Below are 25,729 nucleotides of genomic sequence, written 5' to 3'. Positions count from 1 at the left end.
AAATGACTTCACCGTTACGTAACTGTTATACTCCCAACTGTCACATTAATATGACGTACACGGCCAGCAATATAACATTAATCATCCGTGACCAAGTTTAGGAAGTGATCCCCTAATCCTACTTGCAGTTATGTTCCCTAGATTTAATCATTTTCTTTATTATTCTCAAAAGTTTCCAAAATTTAATTAGAAGCCATGTATCATTGATACCATTATCAAAAGGTGTCATTACACGCAGATGCACTAACAAGCACGTAAAATGACACAATTGCATCCACAGGGGAAAAAAATATTGTCACAAATGAATATACAAAATAATAGATAAATTTGATACCTTGAGAGATGTTAATAAGAAAATTCTGGATAATGACATTCAAGAGGATTTCACCAAAAATAGCATGAAGTATTATTATTATTATTTTTTAGCATGATGTATTATTATTATTATTATTATTATTTAAAAATGTTAATCATGAGGAAATCACAAACAATCAGACCATAACTACTCCAAAAAAATATTCCACAAGCGACATTACTGCTTCCCAAATGGGACCTTAGACCTTGCTTCAATCTGCGTAAAACACTTCGATCTGTGTGATTGAAATCTCGGTCAAAATTTTGATCACAACCGAAGATTTCAGATTCGACAGACCGAAATCTCACTTGACGGTCATATGCATTAAATGCGCATGACTGAAACAATTTCCTTCCTAATATCAAATTGAAAGAGTCATGTCAGGCACACCTGTCAATCTTAGCGCCTAGACAGTTGACGGGTCGGGTTGCCAATCTTAATGAAGAATCGCTGCTACCATGAAAGAGTTGAAATTTTCTTTGCTTACCAGCCGTAGAAGGAATCTGACAGGAAACAACCAGCCTCGGATGTTGCAAATTTGATTAAACCTTCGCGGCCATAGCTTTGCATTAAAGACCAAAAGATAATAACGGTTGCAGTAGGCAATATTTACAAAAGGATATTGCAAAGTTTCTTTACAGATGAGAAAGCCATTTCCAGATTTTCGACATTCCAAAACCACATAAACATGCCTCACCAGTCACCAATCTTCTATTTCATCCTCACCTTCACTTTCCTCAGCACTATCAGGTTTTGTGTTATCCAAAACCATCGGATCAGAACAATCCGCTTCCATCTTGCTTACCTTCGTTTCCCTATTATTACCCTCTGAAGATTGGAGTCCGAGCCATTTCCGCACAGGTAAATACTCAGTAACCATGACATTCATGTCAGATGAACTCAAGCCATTAAATGCTTCATATCTCCATTGTAACATCCCATTCTACAATCACATGTATAAAATCAGGAGACAATAAATTAAGGTTCGGAAATTGAATCAACATTAAGGGATATACAATTGGATTGTCTGTTTTGATGCCTAAGAATCCAAAGAACATCTGACCACCATTGCAAGCAGTTTAGTGTAAATCAAGAATTGTTGTGTGAATCTTCCTGAATCAATTCCCATGGTCAACAGGATTTCAAGAGCCCATTTGAGGGGCCTACTGAAATCTGCTGGATCACTGAAAGTTCTGTCCAGCAGATGATCAGGATGAAGCCCAAGATCACTCGTTTCTCATGTTGGGACTCTCCCAGATAGTTGTAGGACACCTTGATTGCTTGGCATCATCACATTACGACAATAAGACAACCGACATGGTACATATAGGCATAGACATAAATTTAACATTCATCCCCACAGTGAGGTTGTCACTTAATTGAACAGCACAAATTGATCTATATGTTGGGTCATGAAGGACACTACAACAACAACCCTATACCAACTAAATTAGGTTGGCCACATGGATCCTCACAAAATGAAGGGGAAACTGAGATACCACAACTTAAGGACACTATCGAACTCATATGTATATGTTATTTACTAAAAGATATTTGGTTCTTCTATAGTTATCAACCAGAAGCTAGAACAAGATACTGCCAATACAAACTAAAACTTGAGATTTAAGACATCAGAGAGGGGAGTTCTGTTCGCGCCCGCGGACGATATCCGCGCTGCGCTGAGAGAACACCAACGTGTTATTTTATGATACATTAGAAGGAATTACACGGCAGGTATGAGTGTAACTATGAGTTTTATTTTACACTTTAATTTTTAATTTTTCTAAATTTAAATTAAGACCCCAGTTGTGAAAATCGATCAGTCATCCCTGTCCGCCTTGCGTGAGAAAAAACCCTATTTTACTATCGATTATACCAAGAATCTTCAGGGAGGTGCTGACGAACAAGAATATTCAAACCTTCCTCCACGTTACTATTTCAGTACTCTCCACTAGAGATGGAGAAATAGACATTTAGTATCCATAGTTTGAAGTGGTCAGCACTTGTCTCTCTCCCTTTCTCTCCCCACCCCATTCTGTCCTTATTTTAAACGATTCATGACCAGAGACTGGTCTGAGTCAAACTTCTCCAACTCAAATCCTTCTCCAAAATATAAATCTCACCTTCTTTCCTTCTCCAGGGTTTGAACTCGCTTGTTTTTCTCCCACATCCTGTGACTATCTTGAGTTATATTTATCAAAAATACAAAAACCCACTCCACCCAATCTGAGTTGCAGGTCCTCTGATCTATCTACTGATCAAAATCTGAGATGTAGTTCACTTCTGAAACCTATTTGTGATTTTAATCAGTAGATAGATCAGTTGAGATGCTGATTTAATGCTTGTAACTTCTTGCCTACAGTTCTTTTTTGTTCCCTAATTCCAACCATTTTACCATTCCCACTGGGAAGATCCATTCAACAAGAAGAAAAATGAAGAACGCCAGAGATTGGGAGCAGAAAACTTTGCTGAATGAGCAGATGCAGAGGGTGAGAAAGAATAGGGTTTTTTCTCAAGCAAGGCGGCAAGGGATGACCGACCATTTTTCAAACTGGGATGTAAATTCTAATGTAAATTTAGAGAATTTAAAAACTTAAGTGCAAAATAAAACTTGTATTCACACTCATACCTGTGGTTTATTTCGCCATTTATAAGATAAGACGTGGGGTCCTCCCAGCACTGCACGGACAATATCCACACAGACGCGAAGAAAAATCCGCAGAAAGGTGCTTGAAAACAAAGGAACATAAGTCACATTTTTAACAGACCTTATTCTTCCTTGATGACTGTTCAACATGCCAAAGCTTTGGACTACGAATTGAATGCCATCTGCAGCAGATCAGAAAATAACTAAGAAGGTGGCATAGTTATCCTCAGAGAATGCAAAAAATGAAACCAAATGACAACAGACCTGGAAGGTGAGGGGTGTGAATTTCCAAACAGCACCCCACGCGCAGCTACAGAAGCTGCAACTTCCTGTCCTATGCTTTCCCGCTCATATTTCATCATCTGAGACCATGTGAACTGATGCACAGAGGTTGCTAGAAGGCAGTCAACATCACTTAAGTAAGAAGAGACAGCCCACGCATCATCAACTGCTTGGTCACTCATAAAATCAAGGACTGCCCCAAAACAGGAGATATGATTATTGGTTCACCGTATCAAACATAAAAAACGCATGCACAAACAAATGCACACCCACCCCTTAGATGCCATTTGGTGGAATGGAAATTAAAGAAAGTGAAACTTCAGACCTAAAATAGAAACTCTGGTAACTGTAACAATATTAGTGCATTAAGAAACCACAACCCTGAAGAGAAGAAGCATTTGATGAGAAGATCATAGAGAATGGGAAAAATAGGCCACAGTTTGACAAGTAGACTACCTGATCAAACTGTGGGATCATGATGTAAGTTATAATAAATAATAACATAATACAACTTCAGGAAAGGTCCACCTACTTATTAGAACTATATTATTAACAAATTGCCTTGTAAACTGATGTTTGATTTTTCACCTTTTACCTCACTAGGGAGGGCCATGTAATTTTTTCTATTCTTGTTGGTGGACTAACGCAGGTGTATTGGAAGATCACTCCAACATGCAGCATTCAACCCGTTGCATCTTCTCTTCTTACCTTCATCTTCTTCATCAACTCTTCTCCTTTGTATTCTTGCTGTTGGTCACACTTGTTAACTTCCAACTAAGTTACCTAAATTGCCCTTCACAATATAAACCCAAACCAATACTAGCAAATAGACAAAACAGCCAAAAAAACAAAAACTGAGACGCACTTAACAGTAACTTTATCACACATGGTTACACCATTAACTTCGAATCATTCTATATTGGTTAATCAAAATTCACTTTACTTTAAGTTTGAATTCCTTGGGTTCATAAAATAAAATAAAACCTACTTCTAAAAATTCAATTACTAAAATGGTAAGAAATTGTAGTCTATACATTAAATCGAGAGATGGATGCAAAGTTTCCCTTTTAGGACTTTAGAATTCAATCACCACCCTTTATTCTGTAGCAACCAAATGCAACCTTAGGATGGAACACTTAATTAACAAGGAGATATCAAGCAAATGCAATGGAGTCAAATCATGTAAAATCAAAAAAAGATGATCAGTGGTCATCCCGCCCAGCAACAGCAGCAGAAGATACTGCTGCTTCTTACTCTCCTTTCTCTTTTGGTATGTAGAATTTGCAATTGATCCAAGACAGATTTCCCATCATAACCTTAATGAACCTGTCAAGATGAGTACATCTAAACCCACTCTTCCAGCTATTATGGTGTATGACCAGCAGACTAATAGGAATAGCTGTCAGATATGGGATCAGTCTTGGCCAGTATCGTTATCAGGACTGCTGATACTGATCCGCATTGGGCAATTCTGCCAATCAGCTACCAATTCCTAAAATCATGATGACCCGCATCCCGAATACAATCCTAAATGAATTTCCAATTGACCGTAGAGGTGACCATTATGTTATTCCTTGGTGCTGATTCCATCATACTGGAACCTAAAGATTTCATAACAAATTTTAATCCTAAAGTATCCACAACGTTCAGCATAAATTGCACTGTACACCCCCAAATCCAACTTTAATCCCATTTCATCAAATTCTAAGGCTTCATTTCAGAATGAAAACCTCAAATCCATTGAACCAGAAAATTATCCATTCCATTGCCTAGTTGCAGTTCTGACCACACAAAGAAAAAAACAAAAAAAAAATCTGCAAGCAACACTAACCATAAGAATTCAAATATAGGAAGGTCTTGTTTGAAAGCAAATGAACTGCTACAGATTACAACCCCAATCTTCTAAAATTTGAAGACAGTAAAATATGATATAGAATATAACTCAAGCTTATGCTGCGAAATCGTTCAACATATTTCCAGACAACGAACTCCTTTAGGAGTTAGGAAGTAAATGCCATTAATTGTTCTACTCACACAAGGGAAGAAAAATTAGTGTCCACTCCACCCACACAGACATTAAAAATAAATAATTATTGCTTAACATAATTGAATGACTAACAGAAGCAAGATTTCAAAGTTTAAGATTACTGTTTGAGAATGGTCGAAATGGAAATATTTCAGATTTTGGTCAAACTTTGAATGAAATATGACAAATTTCAGTTGGTCATTTAAATGGTCAAGAGAAAACATCTGACCTCAGACTGAAGGGAAACTACAACTAAATGTCCTCAACATATTAGAATATAAAGATTGTAAAAAAAAAACACTAAATGCAAATGGTAAATTGGCTTTGGACCTTAGAAGAATTTCTCGTATTTCAATAAAACACCCCGCAGAAAATTGGCCACATGATGCTTCAAATCCACCCAAACATTGAAACAGATAATCCACATATAACCATTGGGTCTTGATTCAGTAAAATGAATAACTTTGCCAAGTGACTGGTGTTTTTTAGTACTTCAGAAGTACTAACGAGAAAATATGTGAAATCATTATAATTTAATAAAATAAGTCGATTTCACTGGAATCTGGTCAAAACAATTCAGTCAAAATTGGTAATGGCGGTACAAGCAACCCCTGTTTCATTTTGAGGCTTATTGAGACAAAAATATGTTGATGTCTTGCAGACCGATGTGTGCTGGGCCATATGGTTGTGGTGACCCACAACATCCAACCACATGGGACATGTGGGCAATCCAGAAGCTACACTACTGATCAAACAATATGGATGGCCATGTAAACCCCTCATGTAGCTCAAATTAGGCCACTACATAACCTAGGTTTAGTGATTAATTATACTCTGATAGAAACATTACATAGTCAGTAGCCAAAAAGTACAAACTAGATAAAGAAAGAGTTTAACAAATGCTTATCAATAACAAGACTGCTACTTAAAAGCAGCACATATTCCACAAAAAATGGCATCAATGAGTGCTTGAAACTAACAAGTTCCAAGAAAAGAGAGTGATTACCATTTTCATGTAAAAAATCAGCAATTGATCTTGCTTTTCCATGTGCTTGATCAAGGATTTTCTCTGGAGTTTCCATCTTCAAAGGTAACCTTGCAAATTTCTCCCTCAGGTGAAATGTATCTTCTCCTACAGCATAATAATGTTAGATAAGGAAGAAATTAAAAAAGAAAATAGTTAGAAGAAAAAAAGGTCCAATTCGGCAACAATGAAGCATTCTCATTTTAGATTGAAACATTTATTATATGCATAAACTCAAACTGAGCATCTGCAGGAATCTGATATTCATTTCAGCAAATGCTTTTCATTTTTAAAAAGATGCACGTGCAGACCCCCCCCCCCCCCCTACCCCAAAAAAAATGAAAATAGCAGATATGTTGGGTGTTAGTGAACATGTGCATCTCTGTGAAAGATAAAGAAAGTGCTACTTTCAGAGAGAGATATATTTAAGTCACAGGTGGACCTGAGCCAACAGACCTAGATGCATAGTTAAGTTACAGATGGACCTAAGCCAACAGAACTAGCATGTACTGAATGGAAAAAGTACAAGCTTAATCATTAAACTTTCTTGTGTTGGGCTTGGAGTTCAGCAAAACAAGAAAATACATTCAGCTTCACCCTTAACAGTGGATAATACCTGAGAGAAGGTTCAAGAATGACTTCCTCAGATGAACAACCCCAAAATGCTGCTCTTCCAATTCCCCATCCAATATATTGCTAGAGAACGATCAAGGTATACTAGATAGGTAAATGTGTTGTACTTTTTGTGTATGTTTATAATTAATTTCCAGGACTAAAAATAACCTCTCTATTTACATACCTAAACCAGCACCACTGAAAGTCTCTCTTTTGTTGTGCAAAAATTTTCCCAAGGCATGAAACAGAGAAAGTGTCTCATCTCGGCCAAAAGGCAAAGGACATCTATCATCCAATACACCAAGTTCTTTTGAATTTTCATTGGAGAGGCTGGTAGAAGGAGTGGAGGAAGGCAAAGAAAGCAACAGGTTTGGTCTCAGACAGAAGTACTGTAGAGATGTAATTGCATGTCTGACATCACCTCCACTTGATTTTGCTATCTGATCAATATGTTCATCAGTCATATTACACTGTTCTTCTTTGCATATTCGATAAAGCGTCTTCTTGATAGAATTTACAGTAACAGGATTGAAGGACACCTGAACGGAGTGTAACAGGAAGAAGTGAAGTGCATAGACAGTAGAGACTTGAAATTCCTGAAAACAACTAAAGAAGATAAAGTAAAGTTTATTCAAGGAAAACTACCTTAGAAGCACCAGCACTCTCAAGAGATGATTTAAGTTCTTCCCAGTAAAGTTTTGCAGGGTCACTTAAGTCAGCTTTGCTGTACTCGGTAATCAATATAATTGTTGGGATCTGAGTTGACCCAGCAAGAACATGCAAGCAGTTGCTTAGTTTTTCATAAGCAGCTCTTCCATTTGTGAGTGGAAGATCATCAACCAACAGTATGGCTGGTTTTCTAAACCCTTCCGTAGAGGCCAATGGAAGCAATGGATACTTTCTTATTCTCTCAACAAAGGATTGAAATTCATCCAACTTCGACATGTACTGAATTTCTAACAACACAAAAAGAAATTACAAAAATCAATCATACAACAACAGTTAGTGCACATAAATTGCCATGTAACCAGTGACTTTTGCATCTACAAATATTAATGGGATAAGAATAGCAACTGATAGAAATTTGCATTTACAAGCATTTTTATTCAAGATTCACAAAAGAGTATTGTGGTTCATATATGTGATAACAGTTATGCTTATAGTAAGTTATGACTGACGGTTCACCCCCCCCCCCCTAAAAAAAACCCCAACCATTTTTCTTTTTTTAATTATCCAGTAGAAGCAATGGTAGTGTTTCACTTATTTGGCCAATAAATGGGGAAAAGAAAGCTCAAGTTCAACCAGGTGTCCCCTGAACTAGAGAGATATGCTGGACATTATAGGATCATTATCTTAAGATACAAAATTGCAACAAAATATTTGATTTCAAGCCCTAAAACCAAATTTAATTACAAAATATAAACAAGATAATATCGCATTGAAATGTCAAAAATTTGAAACAAAATGCTTGAAACACCACATTTCTTTATATGGCATACCAAATTTCAAATAAAAATACATAAAATTTATTCGTGCCAATTAATACAATGCTTTAAATTTCTTCAAAAACTTCCAATCATTGAGAACTAAACCTCTCTAAACTCATCTAAGGTTCATGGCAAGATTGCAAAGAGAGAATTGGGTTGAAACCCATCAAACAGATGTCCCTAAATCTTCCATAATGGTTCAAATTTTTTGGTAAATTACAAAAGGAAAATGATACAGTATGCTAAAGTAAACTGTCAATATAGATACTAAAGCCAAACATTCAATTTCAGATAAAATGTTCTCCAGTATTAAATGTTTCATGCCTGCATGTTCAAAAGTTTGGTTGGGGGGGGGGGGGGGGGGGGTTGGTTTCCACCTATTAATTGAAGCATATGTGTTTTGTAGTTGGGACATAGAAGACTAGAATGTTTGACTTTTGTACCATTCACTGTACTTGGATGGCTATATAACATTGATTGCTCACTGTACTGTGTAGTTTTTTGTTTCAGTCTTTACTATTTATTAAATAATTATTCAATATTTTGTGTCCAGATCCAATTCTGATGGCTGAATGTTGACTTATGAAGCGGACTTGAAATTAGAAACCAGTCTTCAAAATAGAAGGTTGATGGATTGGGGAAAGAAAACACAGTCGATTGATGAGCAAGTTGTACCTTTGAGATGCTTCAAATTTGTCCCCAGAAGGTCCAGTAGTTGAAGAGGTACGAAGCCTCGAAGTTGCAGCAGAATCAGCAAGAAAAAAAAGCCGCAAGGTGCAAGAGTTTAGCAACAGAAGTAACTCTTGAATCTTGGTGTTGATTGTGAATCAATGCAGGTCTTAGGAGAGTTCTTCAGAAGCAGTTTGTTGCAGCAACAGTAGAGATCGAGCAGGGAAGGGAAGAGTAGAAAAGAAAAGAAAAGAAGATATGAGAAAGGGGGTCCAGGACAAGTTTTCTCAATCCTAGGTCTCCTGTCCACAGCACCAGCCGTTGAAACAAGGATTTACTCCAATAACTGAGTGCAAAGATGCCTCATAACTTCATTCATAAATTCATTGTCTAACCATTACAAAAAAAGGGCCATCTCATGCATCACAGCCTTCGACCAACCCAAATCGCTTACAGAATCCAGACTGAGATGAACCAGGCCCAATTAACTTTACGATCAAATACAATATTAATTATTTTAGGTTTATTATTGGGTTTATCTAGCTGTTTTTATTTTAGAATACCATTTGCTCTTTGTTAAGGAATGGGGTTATTTGGGTACGATCTCTTTCATCTTAAATACTCATGTAATCAATAATCATCATTTTATTTGGACATAACAGAAAAAGATGAATTGAAGCTAAAGCTTTGTTTGTACATGTTCATCCTTCTCCCCCCTTCTTCTTCTCCCCCTTACCCTGCATCTTTGATTTTTCTTAGGTTTCCCCTTTACAACCCCCCCCCTTTTGTCTTATCTTCCCTTCGTTCTTCGCTTTTCTATCCCCCAGTAGAAAAGTAGTTGCATGAGGTACCTGTGTTTGCATTATAAATGTGTTCTCGCCAAAGAGTGGGTGTAGGTGTCTTCCACTCGTACACGCTTACTCCAAGATGTGATGCAATTACATGGACAGTTTCCTGCAGGAGAAAAAGCCCTCAGGATATTAAGTCTCTGAATAGTATGACAAGATGACAACCTTTGAAAGTTAAAGGGGCTGAAGCTCTGGATACACATCTAAAAGAAACCAACAAAATTAGAATCCTCAATACCATGGTTGGCATTTGTCAATCATTCCAATCCATTTCTGTTATGAATTTCTTTATGTTCAATACAAGCTCAACATAATATACCATCTCTGAAAGTTATAAAAACATTAAAAGAGTATCTAAAAATAAAGAAGAGTGAAAGAAAGATGACTCCGTTGGTAAAATAACATGTGGAGTAAAAATCTGGTCATACCATATTACAACAAAAATTGACAATTCACATCTGTATCGAAAACCATGACAAAGAAATTACAAATCATGATATACGTTATGCCTATCGACACATAACCAGTAAAACAATAGACCAAATGCAGAACAAAACTTGCAGGTCCAAACAAGGGATGGCAATGAATGAGGTTGAAGCCTAGCCAACCCCTAACAGATGAAGTATGGCATGGCCGTTTTTTGAGTTGGGGCCGGGGGCTTGATATTCAATAGTCCAGGTACCCACCTGCTTGGCCATTGCAATAGCAGGTGAGAAATGGTTCTTATCAGACCCAGAAGGGACCCACCAAAGGCTTCACCAAAACATGACTTTCAATCTCTTAACCATGCTGCAAGAAGAGTTACTGAGTTATAAGTAATCTTTGATAACTAAACATACTTCATGAGACTTTAGGCCAAGGAGAAGTAACTCTGATAACCCTTTATATGTGATTAACATCATATTATAACCAAGAAGCAACCTATATCCTCCACCCTCCCTATTCGAAACCCTTTAGCCCACTTCCCTAAAATTGGTTGCTCTGCCTTCTCTCAGCCTGGTGATCCAATCCCTGCTGAGCCCGATATGGATCCTCAATTCTTCCCCAATTCGCTTGCCCTTGATCATGTTGAGTGTAGAAGGAGTAGCCGTCCTTCTAAAGGGCATAATCCCTTCGGCGACGACTTCTTGGTTGAGCCCAGGTCCTCCAAGAATAGGAAGAACAAGAAAAAATCTAAGAAATAGTATCTTTGGCCTTGTTCGGCCCAATTTTCTTTGGGCCCTGCCCATGTTGCTTTATCGGTGCTCTTTAAATTTCACTCCTTTTATGCCGGGTTGTATGTGTGTCTTCGTCTTTTAACACAATTATTTATTCATCCAAAAACAAAAAGAAATAAAAACAGCCTAACGTTATCATAATAGATGAGAAACATACAGATTTTCCAACCCCAGCTTGTCCAGTGATGAGAAGAGCATGATTATGAAATTTGTCCTACACATAACAAGGAATACAAATTCAATTCCAACAAGATTTATATTCATTACAAGTAGAGCTGTAGAGGTAGAAACACAGTACACTCATGGAGGTTCTTTTCTTATTTTTTTATTAAACATCATAGAAAGTGAAAAATTATAAGACTCTGCATAAGGAAAAAAAATTAAGTAATTTCACTGCCCTTAACCGAAAAAAAATTTAAAAATAATAATAATGAGTCCCCTCCATCCAGGGACCACTCTGATTTGGGTCATGGAGTTCAAAAGGAAAGCAGCAATATTTTGCATTTAAACTTTCAGGGCCTCCAATGAGCAAGGTTTGGTCTTGCTACAAGCTGAGGACAGAGTAAGTGGACACACTTGGAGAATATAGGGAAGTCTACCTTGGAAATTCTAGTCAGAGTCTCCTTTATCCCCAACTCTCTACCTACAAAGATTATATCATTGGTGAACTGTTTGCCACTTTGAACTGAAGAGTTTATTACTAATTCTCAATGCTAATAGCTCCTCTGTAAACCCTTTGGAAGAGCTCCAACAAACATTACCCCATGAATGCAGTGTGGATAAAAGCAAGGAATATTCCTATGACTGTATTATTTAGCAAAGGCTGGCCCGTCTTCGAAGAAGCTGATGTTATAGACACTAACATTCCAGTGAGATTGAGTCATTGCATTAGACTCTCCATATACTATCTTTGATCAGAAGACAGGAAAAAGTGATATTTGTTTTACCATAGGATAATGCTTGGCCTATATTTTTAGCTTTGCCTAAGGCCTTCTGGTGCTTTGCTTTTTGGGGCTGTTTATCTGCCTTTTGACTTTTTTTTTTTTTTTTTTTTTTTTTGAGTCATCCTAAAAATGAACACATAAAACAAAATCACCTGTGACTTTTTTAAGTGTTCCTCCAACCATGTTTTGACTTCTTCAACCTGCAATAACAAATTTAAATATCAACAAAAGAATCAATGCCCATAGGACTCTCTAATAGGGAAAAATGCAAGACCTTTTTTCTGTGAACAGCAAGTTCCCCCCAAGAAAGGGGGTTGTTTTTTGCCCCCCCCCACCCCCCCCCCCCCCCCCCCCCCAAAAAAAAAAAAACGTTCCCCCCCCCCCCCAACAAAAAAAAAAAAAAAAAAAAAAAAAAAAAAAAAAAAAAAAAAAAAAAAAAAAAAAAAAAAAAAAAAGAAAAACAAAAAAACAAAAAAAAAAAAAAAAAAAAAAAAAAAAAAAAACCCCCCCCCCCCCCCACCCAACAAAAAAAAAAAAAAAAAGAGAAAGAATAAGGGAGGAATGGGGAGAGGAGAGGAGAGGAGGAAGCACGAGGGTGGAGCCGAAACTGTGAGAACTCCTCAAAGTAACCATAATAGGCTAATTACAAGCATCTATATAGGAAAGCATAAACCACAATTGGTATAAAACCAATCACAACCCTTTCCTATCGAGAGTAGCGCAGTACAACCGATGGACAATCCCTTCCAAATGCCCTTTCAACACTCCCCCTCAGCTGGAGCAATATATTACCATCCCAGCTGTACAAATATAGGTAACCCGTATTCCCTAGAGCTTGGGAACAAACTGCAAGTGTTCTCCAGTCCTCACATGCTTGGGGGATATTATGCCTGCAGTAACTTCTCCGAACAAGTGGCAACTACTCAATATGCTTGGACGCATGAAAGACTGGATTTGATGCTATATGAACTGACTGATTATCACACCATAACCATTGGTGTGTCATCAATAATTCTAATCTGGAGTAATTGTTTATCCATACCATCTCGCATGTTACCGGCCAAGCACGATACCGGACGCGCGATCTTGCTACCACAGTTTGTTTCTTACCTTCCAGATACAAGATTTCCCCCAAGGAATGTGGTAGCTTTGTAGTCGATCTTCTATCAATAGGTGATCCAGCCCAATCAGCATCGGAGAATCCTTCTACATTTTTATGTCCATGATTAGTGTAAAGAAGCCCGTGTCCTGGTGCTTTCTTAAGATACCTCGAATTCGTATAATGCATCCCAGTGTGATGTTCGTGGGGGACAAAAATTGGCTCACAACACGACGGGAAAGGCAATGTGGGTCTAGTCACGGTCGGATAATTCAGCTTCCCAACAAGCCTCGACTTCCCGGATCATCGAAGGGTTCCATCTTCGGCATTAACTAAGTTACATTCCATGGGAGTGTCCATAGGTTTTGATCCCAACATTCTGTTTGAAAGTAAATCCAGTACATACTTCCGTGAGATAAGAAGATGCCCTTTGTTGATTGGGCAACTTCAACTCCTGAAAATACTTTAACTGCCCAAGTCTTTGGTCTGAAATTTCTCTTGTAAGTAGGTCTTTAACCTATCAATTCCTGAAGTGTCATCTCTGTAATGACAATATCATCAACATATACTACAAGAAAGATCTTGCCATCGAGTTTTTAAAGAATCGAGTGATCACTTTCACAACGAGTCATCCCAAATTCTATTACAACGGTAGTAAAGCGTCCAAACCATGCTGAGGTGACGCTTGAGACCATATAGTGATTTGCGGAGGCGACAAACCTTATTCTTCTCCCCCCGAGCAACAAACCCGGTGGTTGCTCCATATACACTCTTCATGTAAATCTCCAGAAGGAAGGCATTCTTCACATCCAACCGAAACAAGGGCCACTTGTATGTAGCGGCAAGAGAGATTAAAATACGGAGGAAGTAAGCGGCAACGAAGCGAAAAAGTACAACAAACAGCCAAAACGAGCAAGCCGGCAAGAGAGAGCGGACAAGAACAGGGAAACCACGGGAAACACCACAACCAAAGCCCGAGGGTAAAGGCAAAGACCCAAGGATGTCCAAGGCGAAGAGACCCAACGGATAGACAAAGCCAAGAACATCAGGAAAGGAAATCTCGATAGAGATAAAGCGAAGAGAACCCGGGATAAATTAGAATATGAAATAAAGAGAGATGGGACGAACACAAGAAAGACCCTCCGAAGAGCAAGAAACAAGGCAGAGGCGGAACGCCGGACAACGAGAGAAGCGCACAGAGGAGAGACCGAGGGGGGGGGGAGGGGGGGCGCGAGTACACGGGAGCAGAGGTGGAGGGGAAGGAAGCGACCGGGAGAACACTGAAAAATACAAGATCATCAAGGTCGGAAACAGAGATCGGTGGAAAAAGAAGTACTCAAAAAAGACACACCGGGAACAAAAACCGAAGTCGAAGAATAAAACGAACCGAGGAGAGACCCCACAAAAAACACAAGGCACGGGACAAGAGAGATCCCGGCGAGATACGAAGAACACACACAACCAAAACGCGAGGAGGTAAAGAAATAAGGAGATGAAGGAAAAAGAGAGAAGAGGAAGCACCAAGACAGATGAAGGCACGAAAAGATAACAAGCGAGTTGAAACGCATCAGCCCAAAAGGATAGGAACCCACCAAATAAGAGAGAACGGGTGACCTCCAATAAGTGTCATCCCGCAACCCCATGGAGGAGTATCAACAGGAAGATTGGGAAGAATCCCATTAGAAGCCATAAATTTACAAAACGGATCGAGAAATAGTCTTTGGCATTATCACTACGAAAAGTACGAATAGGAACACCAAATGAGTACAATTTCAATAACAAAATTGCAAAATATGTCAAATAACTGAACGATTCATTAAATAAAGCCAAGTGACTCTTGAAAAACATCCACAAATGTAACAAAGTAACAACGAAGTAGAACAACAGACGGGCCCCACACACGAAGAACAGAGAGAAAGGGGGTCGACGGGATACGAGGAGGAAAACTCACACGATGAAGCCAAATTGACAAGACTCACAATCCAACTTTGAAAGAGAATGAAAACACTACCAAAGGGCGAGAGAGGGAGCCCAACGACAAGAGAGGGGAGGAAAAAGAACAAGCGAGAGGAACTCCGAAAGAACAACCCGGACAACGGCCCACCAAGACCCGGAAGATCCGAAATAAACAAAGCCAGGAAAGAACACCAAACAGTAAGTGGAAGAAAGAACAGATAATAGGTTAAATGGCAAAAGGAGAAAGAAGCGAGGGAGGGTAAGGATGGAGTGAGGAAGACCCACTCCTTTAACAGATATGAGAACCATCAGCAAGGAACCAAAGAGGATGATGGAACAAAAGAGGAAAAATACGAGCCCCGGCAAGACGAAGCCGAAAAGACCAGGGTGAGATGGGGAAAGGCAACAGAGCAACGGAACAAGGGGGCGGGAGGGGAGGGACGAGGAGAAAGAAAAACCGAACACGACACGGAGAACAGGGGAGGCCGATGAAGTGAAAGCAGCAGGGGGGGCCGAAGCCAACGAACGTGAAAGCCGGAGAACAAGAGAAAGCAACGCCGCACGAAGAGGGGAACGGAAAGAACCGAGTCGCCAAGTCCACCAAGGACCGCCCCGAGGGCCGAGAAGCGGCCAAAGCGAAACGCAGAGAGGACCCCAACACAAGAATCGAAAAGGGCAAGGGGACAGATCACACAGAAGACAAACTCAAGACCTCCAGAAACCAAAAACAAGCTCGACAAGGACACGGAGGAGATAGGTAGAATAGAGTTAGTCAACACAAAACGCAAAAAGGAAACCACCCACACCGAAAAACCGGACAAGAGAAGCAAAACAAAACAACACATCAAAACCCCAAATTCCCACGGTGAGGGAGTCACCAAACATAAGTTATCTGAAGGAAAAACACCGCAAGAGCACAACAAGCCCAGCGACACACAGCAGTCAAAGACAGCCGCAGAAGAACAAAACAAGCCCCCAGGGGAAAGACACCCAACCAACGAAAGGATAAGAAAAAACAAGAAGAAGCCCAACAAACAAAAAACAAACCGAAACGAACGAAACGAAACAAGAAACAAATCAAACGAAACGAACTACCATAACCAGAAACAAAAAAACCAAAACAAAACAAAAAACCAATAAAATCAAACCAAACAGAAAAACCGCAACCGACGAAGCCAAACCACAAACAAGCCAAACAAGAAACCGGACGAAGTCTCAACACAATGGATCACTCGAAGCCCAAAACCACCAAAACCAGACCAAACAGAAAAAGAAAAGCAAGCCAAAACAACACAACGAGCCAGAAGGGAAAAGAACAAGCAAGACCAGAAGGAACGAAAGGAAAAGACCACAACAAGAATCAAAGAAAAGAAGACACACGAAAGAGAGAAAGAAAAGGGAGAAGGGGAGAGGAGAGAGAGGAGGAAGAGAGGAGCAAAAGAAAAAGAAAAAAGAAAAAAAAGGAAAGCAAAAAAATTGGAAAAAAATCTAAACTTCCTACGAGAGTTAGCGCAAAGTATAACTCTGATGGATATCCCAAAAAGAGGGGGGGAAAAAAAAAAGCTCGAATCAAGTGTAATGTGAACTTTAAAACAATTACAGCAATATGGCAAGTCTCTTAAGGAACCTAAGAATGGATGCAACACAACAATGCAATGAATGAAATATATGAATTAAATAATCTGTGGTTGCACTGAGAGGCTGATACAGGATCACATGTATCAGTTTGTTAGCTTGAAAACATAGAAGAAATTTTGGTCGAAATTTCGAAATTTCGACCAAAATGCCTGCACTTTTGAAAACCAAAATAAAATTCTAATTAGTTTCGGAAAAGTTACAGGTTTCGACTGAAATTTCGGAGATTTTCGGAAGTTTCGACCGAAATTTCGGAGATTTCAACCATCTCGACCATTTCAACATTCCAACTTGTTTTTCCTCAATTTTTGTTGATTTCTATCCCATTTTCACGACACCTTTGCCTCCAAACACCTCCTAAGCCACAACAGCTACAAAAGAAACTCTAGTAGCAATAGAATGTGAAGCATGAGCCATACCCAACAGTTTCAAACTTCCCCCTTTTTTTATTTTTGTTTTGTTCATGCCTTGAATGATCTTGTATTGCCTTGATATTAATATATGTTTAGCCTAGGACTATGATCTATGATTGTGTTTTGTTTAACTTATTTTTTTATTAGTTGCTACCATTTTTTTATTTTCTGATTTTAATAATTATTTTCTAAATTGTGTATTTTTATTTTATGTATATATGATAAATGGGCTTCAACTTAATATATCTGAGACACCATCACTTGATCTAGTTGGTCATTTTATTTTGTTGACTTGTTGTATATATAACCATTCTATCAAACAATTCATGTATGATGATGATTCTATGTCTGTATGCAATACAATTTGTACTTGTCAAAACCAATCATTTGTTAGTATACTTTAATGATAAATTTTCAATTTTTTTGCAAAATAATAGTTTCATTGTGTTTATTATGCTTTAAATAGGTAGGAGGCAAGAAATCAGATGAAATGGACATCATATAAGGCCTGAAACCTAGGGTCGAAATTTAAAAAAAAAAATCATATGTTTCGACCGAAATTTAGGACAAAACCTAAAAATTTTGGCCTTTTAGTGGGTTGGTTTCGACCAAAATTTTTTCCTTGCTTGAAAATATGCAAATATAAAGAAAATTTGACAAAATCAAGCTCTATCATTAGTTTCAAAACATGCCAACTGGATACAGACAAATCACAAAAAACAGCATTTAGTTATTAAGTTGAGAGTCTGTCAGTTTTCTCAATCTGTTGTTATCAATGTCTACCATTACTTGCTATTTTCTCCTCCTAGTGAAGACTCACTACAATAAGAGAAACTTTAAACCCACCCCCCAAAAAAGAAAAAATTATAGTAATCGAGACACAAAAATAACACGGCTGGGTTTAGAAAACTAACACAAGATCTAGAACTGCAGGTCAACATAACAGCCAAACAAGAGAGAAATTAAGTAAACTGATCAAGTTGGATCAAATCTAGCCCAAGTTTTATTAAAAAAGGCCTATAAGGAATTGGGAATGCACCAGAAAAATCAGATGTAAATCCAACGGTGAAGTCTGGAAATAACAAGAGGCATAGAAAATAACAAGCAGCTGAAATTAAGAAATCCCAATATAGTAACAACAGAAAATAGTGACTTTAACTCCCAAGGCAAATGAATTGAGAACCACAATGAAAACATTAAATAGATTTAGTAACTAAGGAGGACAGAAATAGCAAACGACAACAAGCCTTATCCCAGCTAAATGGGTCAGTAACATGGATGCTTGTCTTCCAATCAGCTCTATTGGGTCCATACTGCATACTGGATACAAGGCCTAATTTGTGCATGTACTTAATAACCACTTCTACTTTTTACTCTTATTGAACTTGGAATTGTAAGGAGAATAAAAATGAATTCAACAGACCCCGAAAGCAAAGTCTGGATCAGATTAACAAAGATGAAGATGCTCACAGTAGTCCAGGTCCTTTACTTGCTGGTAAACTTGTGCTGAACAAAAATCAACAATATGCATAAATGGTTTGTACAACGAACTGAAAGGCATTATCCTGTATGCTGCCAGGTTTTCCAGTAAAGGTGACTTAAACAGGTCCAAAGGAATTATCAAAAGCCAACGTTCCCAGTTCTCCAGACGTGCAGAGGCACAACTGGAAACCAAAATCTAATTTTACTTTGATATTCAACATTTAGTTTCCTCTAGATCATGTTCCTTAATCTATTGTTCCCTGAAGTTACCCCCACCCCTGCTCCCCCCAAAAAAAAAATAATAATAATTCTATTGTTGGCTGAAGACATTGTTTTGCTGGATGAGAAAGCAAGGATTACCACCAAGTTTGAGTTATCAATACCAACCTTAGAATCAAAAGGTTTTAAGTAGAATGAAGACAAAGTATATGATGTGTAACTTTGGTAACAGTAGAACTGAAAATTGATGTGAGCATATTCCGCAAAGAGACTATTTTAGGTAATACAACAAGAATATAAGCAAAAGCATGGACAAGACTGCTGAAAATTCTCAATTCTCCCAGTATAAAAGAAGCAAACAGTCCAAAGTACAGAGTGAAGCAAAATTAAATCAACGAAAGATTATTAAAGTCATACCACTGACTAATTTGAACCCTTGAAGACATTCACGAAAATCCACATCAAGTGAGTAAAAGTCAGCCTGCATTGAAGACACAAGCAACAAGATAAGGTTAGGAATATTTACAGGAACACAAGATATAGCCATTCTATTCATCCAAAAAGTTGTTTTATTCATCCAAAAAGAAAAAAGATATAGCCACTTTGTTAGAAAAAATATGTATTAAAATTGGGCCTGGCTCTTCTGTGGTGTAATCTATGTTTACTATAGGTTCACAGACCATAAAGACTCTCTGTCAAATGTGAAGCACTATAAATGTGACCCATTCACAAAGAGGGGTTCTCAAGCCATCTTTCAGAAAAACATCATATACCTCAAGCCAGAAATCAAATGATCTGATAAGTTTTGTGGACGTTCTACACTTACACACACTAAACAAATGTTACTTAAAGAAAAGGATGACTACTCAAAACCAAGAAGCTTGAGTGCAAAATATTATCAGTTGGAATCACAAGCAGCACTTAATAGATAAAATAGAAATCAATTAACAAATACGAGAGTCAGATGGTGGACACTGGAACAACGCAAAATAGCCTCCTTTAAGAAACAGCAACATAGGTGAGGCTGTACTAGCCTTTGTTAAAGAATTGCTTATCATACAGACATGACAGCTTCACCAGATCCCTGGAATTGTTACATGAGTACACAATAGGATAAAACTCAATCCAACCATGAAAGACACAGATAATGATAGATAGAGATGGATGAACTCAGAATGGAAAAGAACGTCAAAAATAGGATAGGAATGACCTACCAAAATAAAAAGGGTATCGATGGTTCCATGCCGTAGTATGTCAAGTATGTCAATAAGTGGTGGAGATTACAAGACAAGGTACAACGGGACTCTAAAGAAGGGCCCACAGAAAAGTATGACATTGATGATTAAGAAGCTGTTTGGTCCTTTATGCATCTAATCAGGCAAAGCTATACCATTGATGGTATAATAATATGCTTCAAGCGCATGATTGTTTAATGAAGGCCATTTATTAACTGGTTGCTTAGGAGAATTCTCTCTGTAAAACCCAGGGGATTTCACTTCCCCAGTCCCTGAGAGGATAATTTTTTTTGAATGGATTACACAAACCTATTTGAGGAGTTAAATTCTTCAATTTTGTAGCATATCATAAGATCTGGAGAAAGATCAGAATGTGGAACATATTCATGAGGATGCTGAAAATCTATGGTCCTATGAAACATATCTAATAACTGGCTTTTGTGCACAGTGCCACGCAAACCTGCATTGTTTTCGTTGCATTATATGCCTGTGATATTTCTGTTACCACTATCAATTATCTATTTCAATCATTAAATGAACTATGGACAAAGCCAAATAAAAATTACAAATAACCAACTTATTGATCTAATCCCGAGAAGGGGAGAAAAACTATTGTACACCAAATCATGATGAACTGCGAACAGTGGACTTTTCTTTCCCTTCTGAATAAAATATGCACATTCAGCAGTCTTAATAGCACACATTTAAACCCCATCCCCGAACCCAGTTTTTTACCGGTTGTTTATCTCAGTGCTACAATTTTTTTAGTTCGACCTTTCTTTCTATCAGCTGGTCTTATTTGAACTATAACTGTTCTCTGGAAATTATTGTAATTTACAAGTAAAAATCAATTAAAGAACATCATTGTAAAGGTATCTAGTGCCAGGTGGAATTTGCTTGAGGAATAAAATAGTTTGATTCCAATACAGGAGTGCTCACCAAAAAAACTCATAAATACAAAATACGAATTAACCAAATTTAATCGATAAAACGAAACATGCCTCTTCTACTCCAACGGATTCTTTACGCGAACTAGAAAACGATTCTGAAGTACGGGCCTTTTTAGAACTTCTCGAATTCACACGAGGAACAGACGATCTTGATTTTGACTTAGAAGAGTTGCTGCTTCTAGTTCTTCGTGAATGACCTCCCTTCTCGTCGTCTGAAGAAGAAAGAACAACCAGTTGTTTTTTTCCCATCACCTCCTTGTAGAAGACCTAACTATTCCCATCAGCATGGTCTGAAGTCTAAGCAACTCCACATCGCCTCTCCTAACCTAAAACCCAATGCAACGATCTCTAAATATCGTATCCACAGCACACGCATAAACAAGAAGTCAGGTCACAACAGAAACCTAGAAACAAGATGACGAGATCAACATTTCGAGCTACTGATATGTTTGGAGAGAGGATGAAGCAGTACTGATCAGACTGCTTGGGAGTAGAAAAAATAAGAATAATTCGAAAATTGCACGTGAGAAGAGATAAAATTAACGTGGTCGGCGAAATTTGCAGACTTGCAGAAGACGAATCGAGTTGCAGAATTCAAAGCTTCAGGGTCGCGCGTTCGAAAAAGCGCGGGTTTTACATATGGTTCGGATGGCTTGCTAGAGAAGCTTTGGAGTCTTGACAAATACAAAGTAGAGGAAACGATTCAGAAAGTGTCAATACTGGGTAGTATCGGTATCGTTGGATTTGGTAACCCTAAGATTAGAATCCAGAAACATCCTTCGGTATGGATTGAGTGAAATACTCAGGAGAGCGGGTCCCACGGGCAAGGAGGAAGAGATTCACATCTTCTCCAGCTCTAAATCCAGCGACAGAGCGGTGGAATTTTGGCCATTTCGACAAGGAAATCATTTCCCGGGGGGGGGGGCACCCCCCCCAAAAAAATTAAAGGTTTGATTTTTTTAATTTTACGATAACCTTTGGATGTGAATGATAGATAAATGTCTTTCATCCAAAAAAAATTAAAGCATTATTTTCGAGAAGTCAATACTTTGCTGATTTTTTGATTGGATTTCTTTCCGTGCCGGGGGAGGTGGTCTTTGATAGTAACCTTCTTCCGCTCAAGTTGGTTGAGCTTGTTTATAGTGATGCCTCTGGCAAAATTTATTACCGTATGTGATCTTATGTATAATCTCTTCTTTTATTAATATTATCAGCTACTTCTTCCAAAAAAAAAAATTTTTGATGGTCTATTTCCTTGTCCTTATAAAATTTCGAAGACACTCAGTATAAGAGTGCCACATGCACTTTCCCTTTCTCAACCAATAGTTGTTCTTTTTTTTTTTTTTTTTTTTAAAGGTAATAGAGCTGCGTTCATAAAAAAACTACCGAGATAAACAACTTGGTGTTAAGAAATCCACTAGGAGAGGAAACTAGTCAAACAGTCCAACTCAACACTAATCAGGCCTCCTAGCCAAAGTGTCTAGTAGAGCATTAGACACTCTTAAAATAATAATAAAATTACATACATCAATATTCTGACCTAACCTTAAAATGTCTCCTAAAATAAGACAAATATCCTACTCTAAGACCAAATTGATGCCATTTAAGAAATGGATAATCTTTTCAGAACACATCTGAATGCATCTAAATCCACTTCGAATTGTATTCTGAAGAGCATTACAAAGGCACAAAGCTTCACCCATTAAAGAAGATGAATTTTTTTTTTGTTCCAAAACAACATACAGCAGACTTCCACTTCGAAAAAGAAAAGCATAACCAATCACACTTTGCTCTCCGGATATTGTAAAACTAGCATCTCATAATACTTACTATAACCGATAGATTATTCAAACCGATGTAATCACTAGTTCATTGTAATGCAGATCAAACTAAAGCATTAATCCAGACCATCTCTCCTTCGCTGTTCCTCTTCTCCGTCTTCCTTTTCATCCGGAGGAGTTAACCCCTGCACTAAGAGTATAATTGCTCAGTTGTACGATAACAAAGATGCAGTGTTTCCTTGAAGGCGAACATAAAAATAAATAGAGCATGACTGAAATGGAGAACATGCTAATGGAGAAGTCAAAAATAGGGCATAAAGCAATGAACTTTAGCAGTTGTTTTTGATTGCTCTAGAGCAACAGTAACCATTCAATTAATGGTGGATTTCTTGTCTCCTTTAAAACCCTTTAAATTCAAGTAAGCTGTAAATGGATAACCGAAATTTGCTTCTAAATTAGCATCTGCATCCGTTTAAGGGTATTCGAATCCGATCAATTATTAATAGGATGTGGATATGGTATACCTCTTCTTACGATTATTATCCGTCGGATTAAGTTACTTATTTAGATTTATTATTCTTATTTTTATAAATTTTACCTATGATATGTGATTATTTTTCTAGATTTTCTATTAAAATAACTACCAAAATTACTAAATTCTTAAATTTCAAACCTAGCCCTCGCAAATAAAAAATTAAAGATGTAAACAGGTAATCGAAAACTTGTATTCAATCTATATTTATGCCCATTTAGAATAATCTACTTAAGAAAATAACTATCCGATTATCATCCGAATCCGATAGAATCCGTCCCAAAACCGGTAGAATATTATTCAAATCCGTCCGAATATAATAGAATGCGGATATGGATATAAATACCACTATCCGATCCGTTTACACCCCTAAATTCAAGTAACCACCGAGCTTTACTTCTTCTCAGTTGAACCTTCTGAGATCTAAGGCACTACCTTTTGAGCTCTAAAGAAGGCTAGGTTACGCTTGATTTTAGCCATGGCGAATGTCTTGTAATGCAGGTGATATCTCTAAAGCAGCAACCAGCAAAGCCTACTAACCCAGGTTACTTGTGAAATCTTGGAACGAAAGACAAGAGAGGAAATTACAGATTACAAGAGACCAGTGCAATGAGAAAATGTGCAAGACATAGGGAGAAGGGAAACTACTCAGAACGGCAAGTGCTCAACATGCATTATTTAAGTTGCTCGATAAAATTGGACTCACGAGTTCACATCCTCTGCAGCCCACAATTCAGCAGTAACTTCAGCAAACGAAAACAAAAACGGAAAGACGAACAATGAAAGACAGATAGTCCGGTTTAGTCCGGTTATTTGGTTTGATATGGATTATAATGAGCCAGTGATTGAATCAGTTTGAATAATCCAACGGTTGAGAAAATGAAACTACATCGAATTGATATATTGAGTGTCACTGGATTGATGCTGGACTCTTGGGCTGCGGATGATGTGAACACCCAAGAAGGGGAATGAACTTGGATGTTGCATATTAAATGTGTAGCACCTGCTACGAGATTGAAATCTCTAGGCAGTCCTAAAAAGCAAAAAGTTTTAGAGTGTTAAATATGGTTGCGTGCTTCATACCCCCAATAATTTATTTTCTTTCAAAGTGAAAAAATAGCAGTAAGTCTAAAACGACGAGAGTTTGAAAATGAAGGTCTTCCTTGCATGTAAGGATACATGTCTTGAAGGGAAGGAATAATAGCTAAAGTGATTTTTTTTCTTCTTAATTGATAGGTTATATATTGGAGAGTGGGGACTATTATATACACCATTAGGGAGAGTTGAATCCATGAGTTTTTCACTAAAAAGTATTGAACATTGCCAGTTGAATAATCATTTTATGGTGCTCAAAGTGGGATTTTTGTTCGAGCCTGCGCGGATATCGTCCGCGCAGGAGCGGACACACGACACCTATTAACCCAGACTTTCAACGGTTAACATTAGCACTCAAAACTTATAAGTTTTGAAAATTATATTTATCAACCCTGCAAATTCTAAATCTACAAAATGAGACCAAATTTCTTTCAAAGACTGAAGAAACATTGGAAACTGAAGGGAAGTGCCAGAGAAGTGAAGTGGAGGTTTCTTGTCCATTCTTGAAATACAAACTTCTTTATTTTTCCTTTTTTCTTTATGAGAGGCGATTGGGTTGGATAAGGGTTTGTTGTATGAAAAATAAAGTGAAGAAAACTAAGATTAAAATAAAAATTTTGGATATTGTGTCATCAGCGTGCTCTACTCTTACGGATTTGAATGAATAGATTCCAAAACATCTAGACCAAGTTGGGATTGAAAGATTTTGCTTTTCAAAACCAAGTGAAGAGAGTAAGAGAGACATAGTGATAGCATTACCATCAAATTTATTTGCCTAATGGTGCTAAATGCAGTAATTTTATGACTCCTCACTCACTTATCTTCGTTTTGAACCAGTAAAAAGTTAAAAACTTATGAGTTTTTATTATGTGGGAACTAAGTTTCAAAAATCATGCGGTGTGAAGATTGTGGGGATTTTTCTCTCTTCAAAGAGGATGGGTTCTTTGTTTGACTCGGATTGAGTAGCAAAACCTCAAAACTGTAGCAGGTGGATGGATTGATGAAGAAGAAAGAGATCAATCAAACTATGGTGGTGAGAAGGAAGGCAAAATCGTCCAACTAAAGGTTCAGCTTCGAAGAAAATGGACTGGCTAACAGAGAGGGAAGAGAGGGTTAGGGTTTAACTCTATCAGAATCGTCTTTTTGTTTTCCCCAAATTTTGGTCTTACTTGTGAATTCACTCTCAACCAAGGACGTCTGTTTGTAAATTTAAAAGAT

The 25,729-nt window shown here is 37.8% G+C and overlaps 1 protein-coding gene across 1 annotated transcript; it reads right to left on the bottom strand.

Moving 5' to 3' along the window:
- Positions 1-580: 580 nt before the first annotated feature.
- ATRAD17 (RADIATION SENSITIVE 17) lies at positions 581-21,775 on the bottom strand. Its single transcript, XM_089156208.1, has 12 exons — positions 21,155-21,775; positions 19,333-19,399; positions 12,389-12,465; positions 12,267-12,314; positions 11,328-11,384; positions 9,957-10,059; positions 7,595-7,905; positions 7,134-7,488; positions 6,317-6,442; positions 3,267-3,477; positions 3,124-3,184; positions 581-1,298 (listed from the first exon to the last, which is right to left on the bottom strand). Exons 1-12 carry the CDS (start codon positions 21,350-21,352, stop codon positions 1,056-1,058), a joined length of 1,857 nt encoding a protein of 618 aa, XP_089012334.1. The 5' UTR covers positions 21,353-21,775; the 3' UTR covers positions 581-1,055.
- Positions 21,776-25,729: the final 3,954 nt, after the last annotated feature.

This window comes from Hakea prostrata, chromosome 5, assembly GCF_041222555.1.
Source record: "Hakea prostrata isolate BN-2017 chromosome 5, UWA_Hpros_2, whole genome shotgun sequence".
In the NCBI taxonomy this organism is placed as follows: Eukaryota; Viridiplantae; Streptophyta; class Magnoliopsida; order Proteales; family Proteaceae; genus Hakea; species Hakea prostrata.
This window is presented reverse-complemented; position numbering and strand designations above follow the sequence as displayed.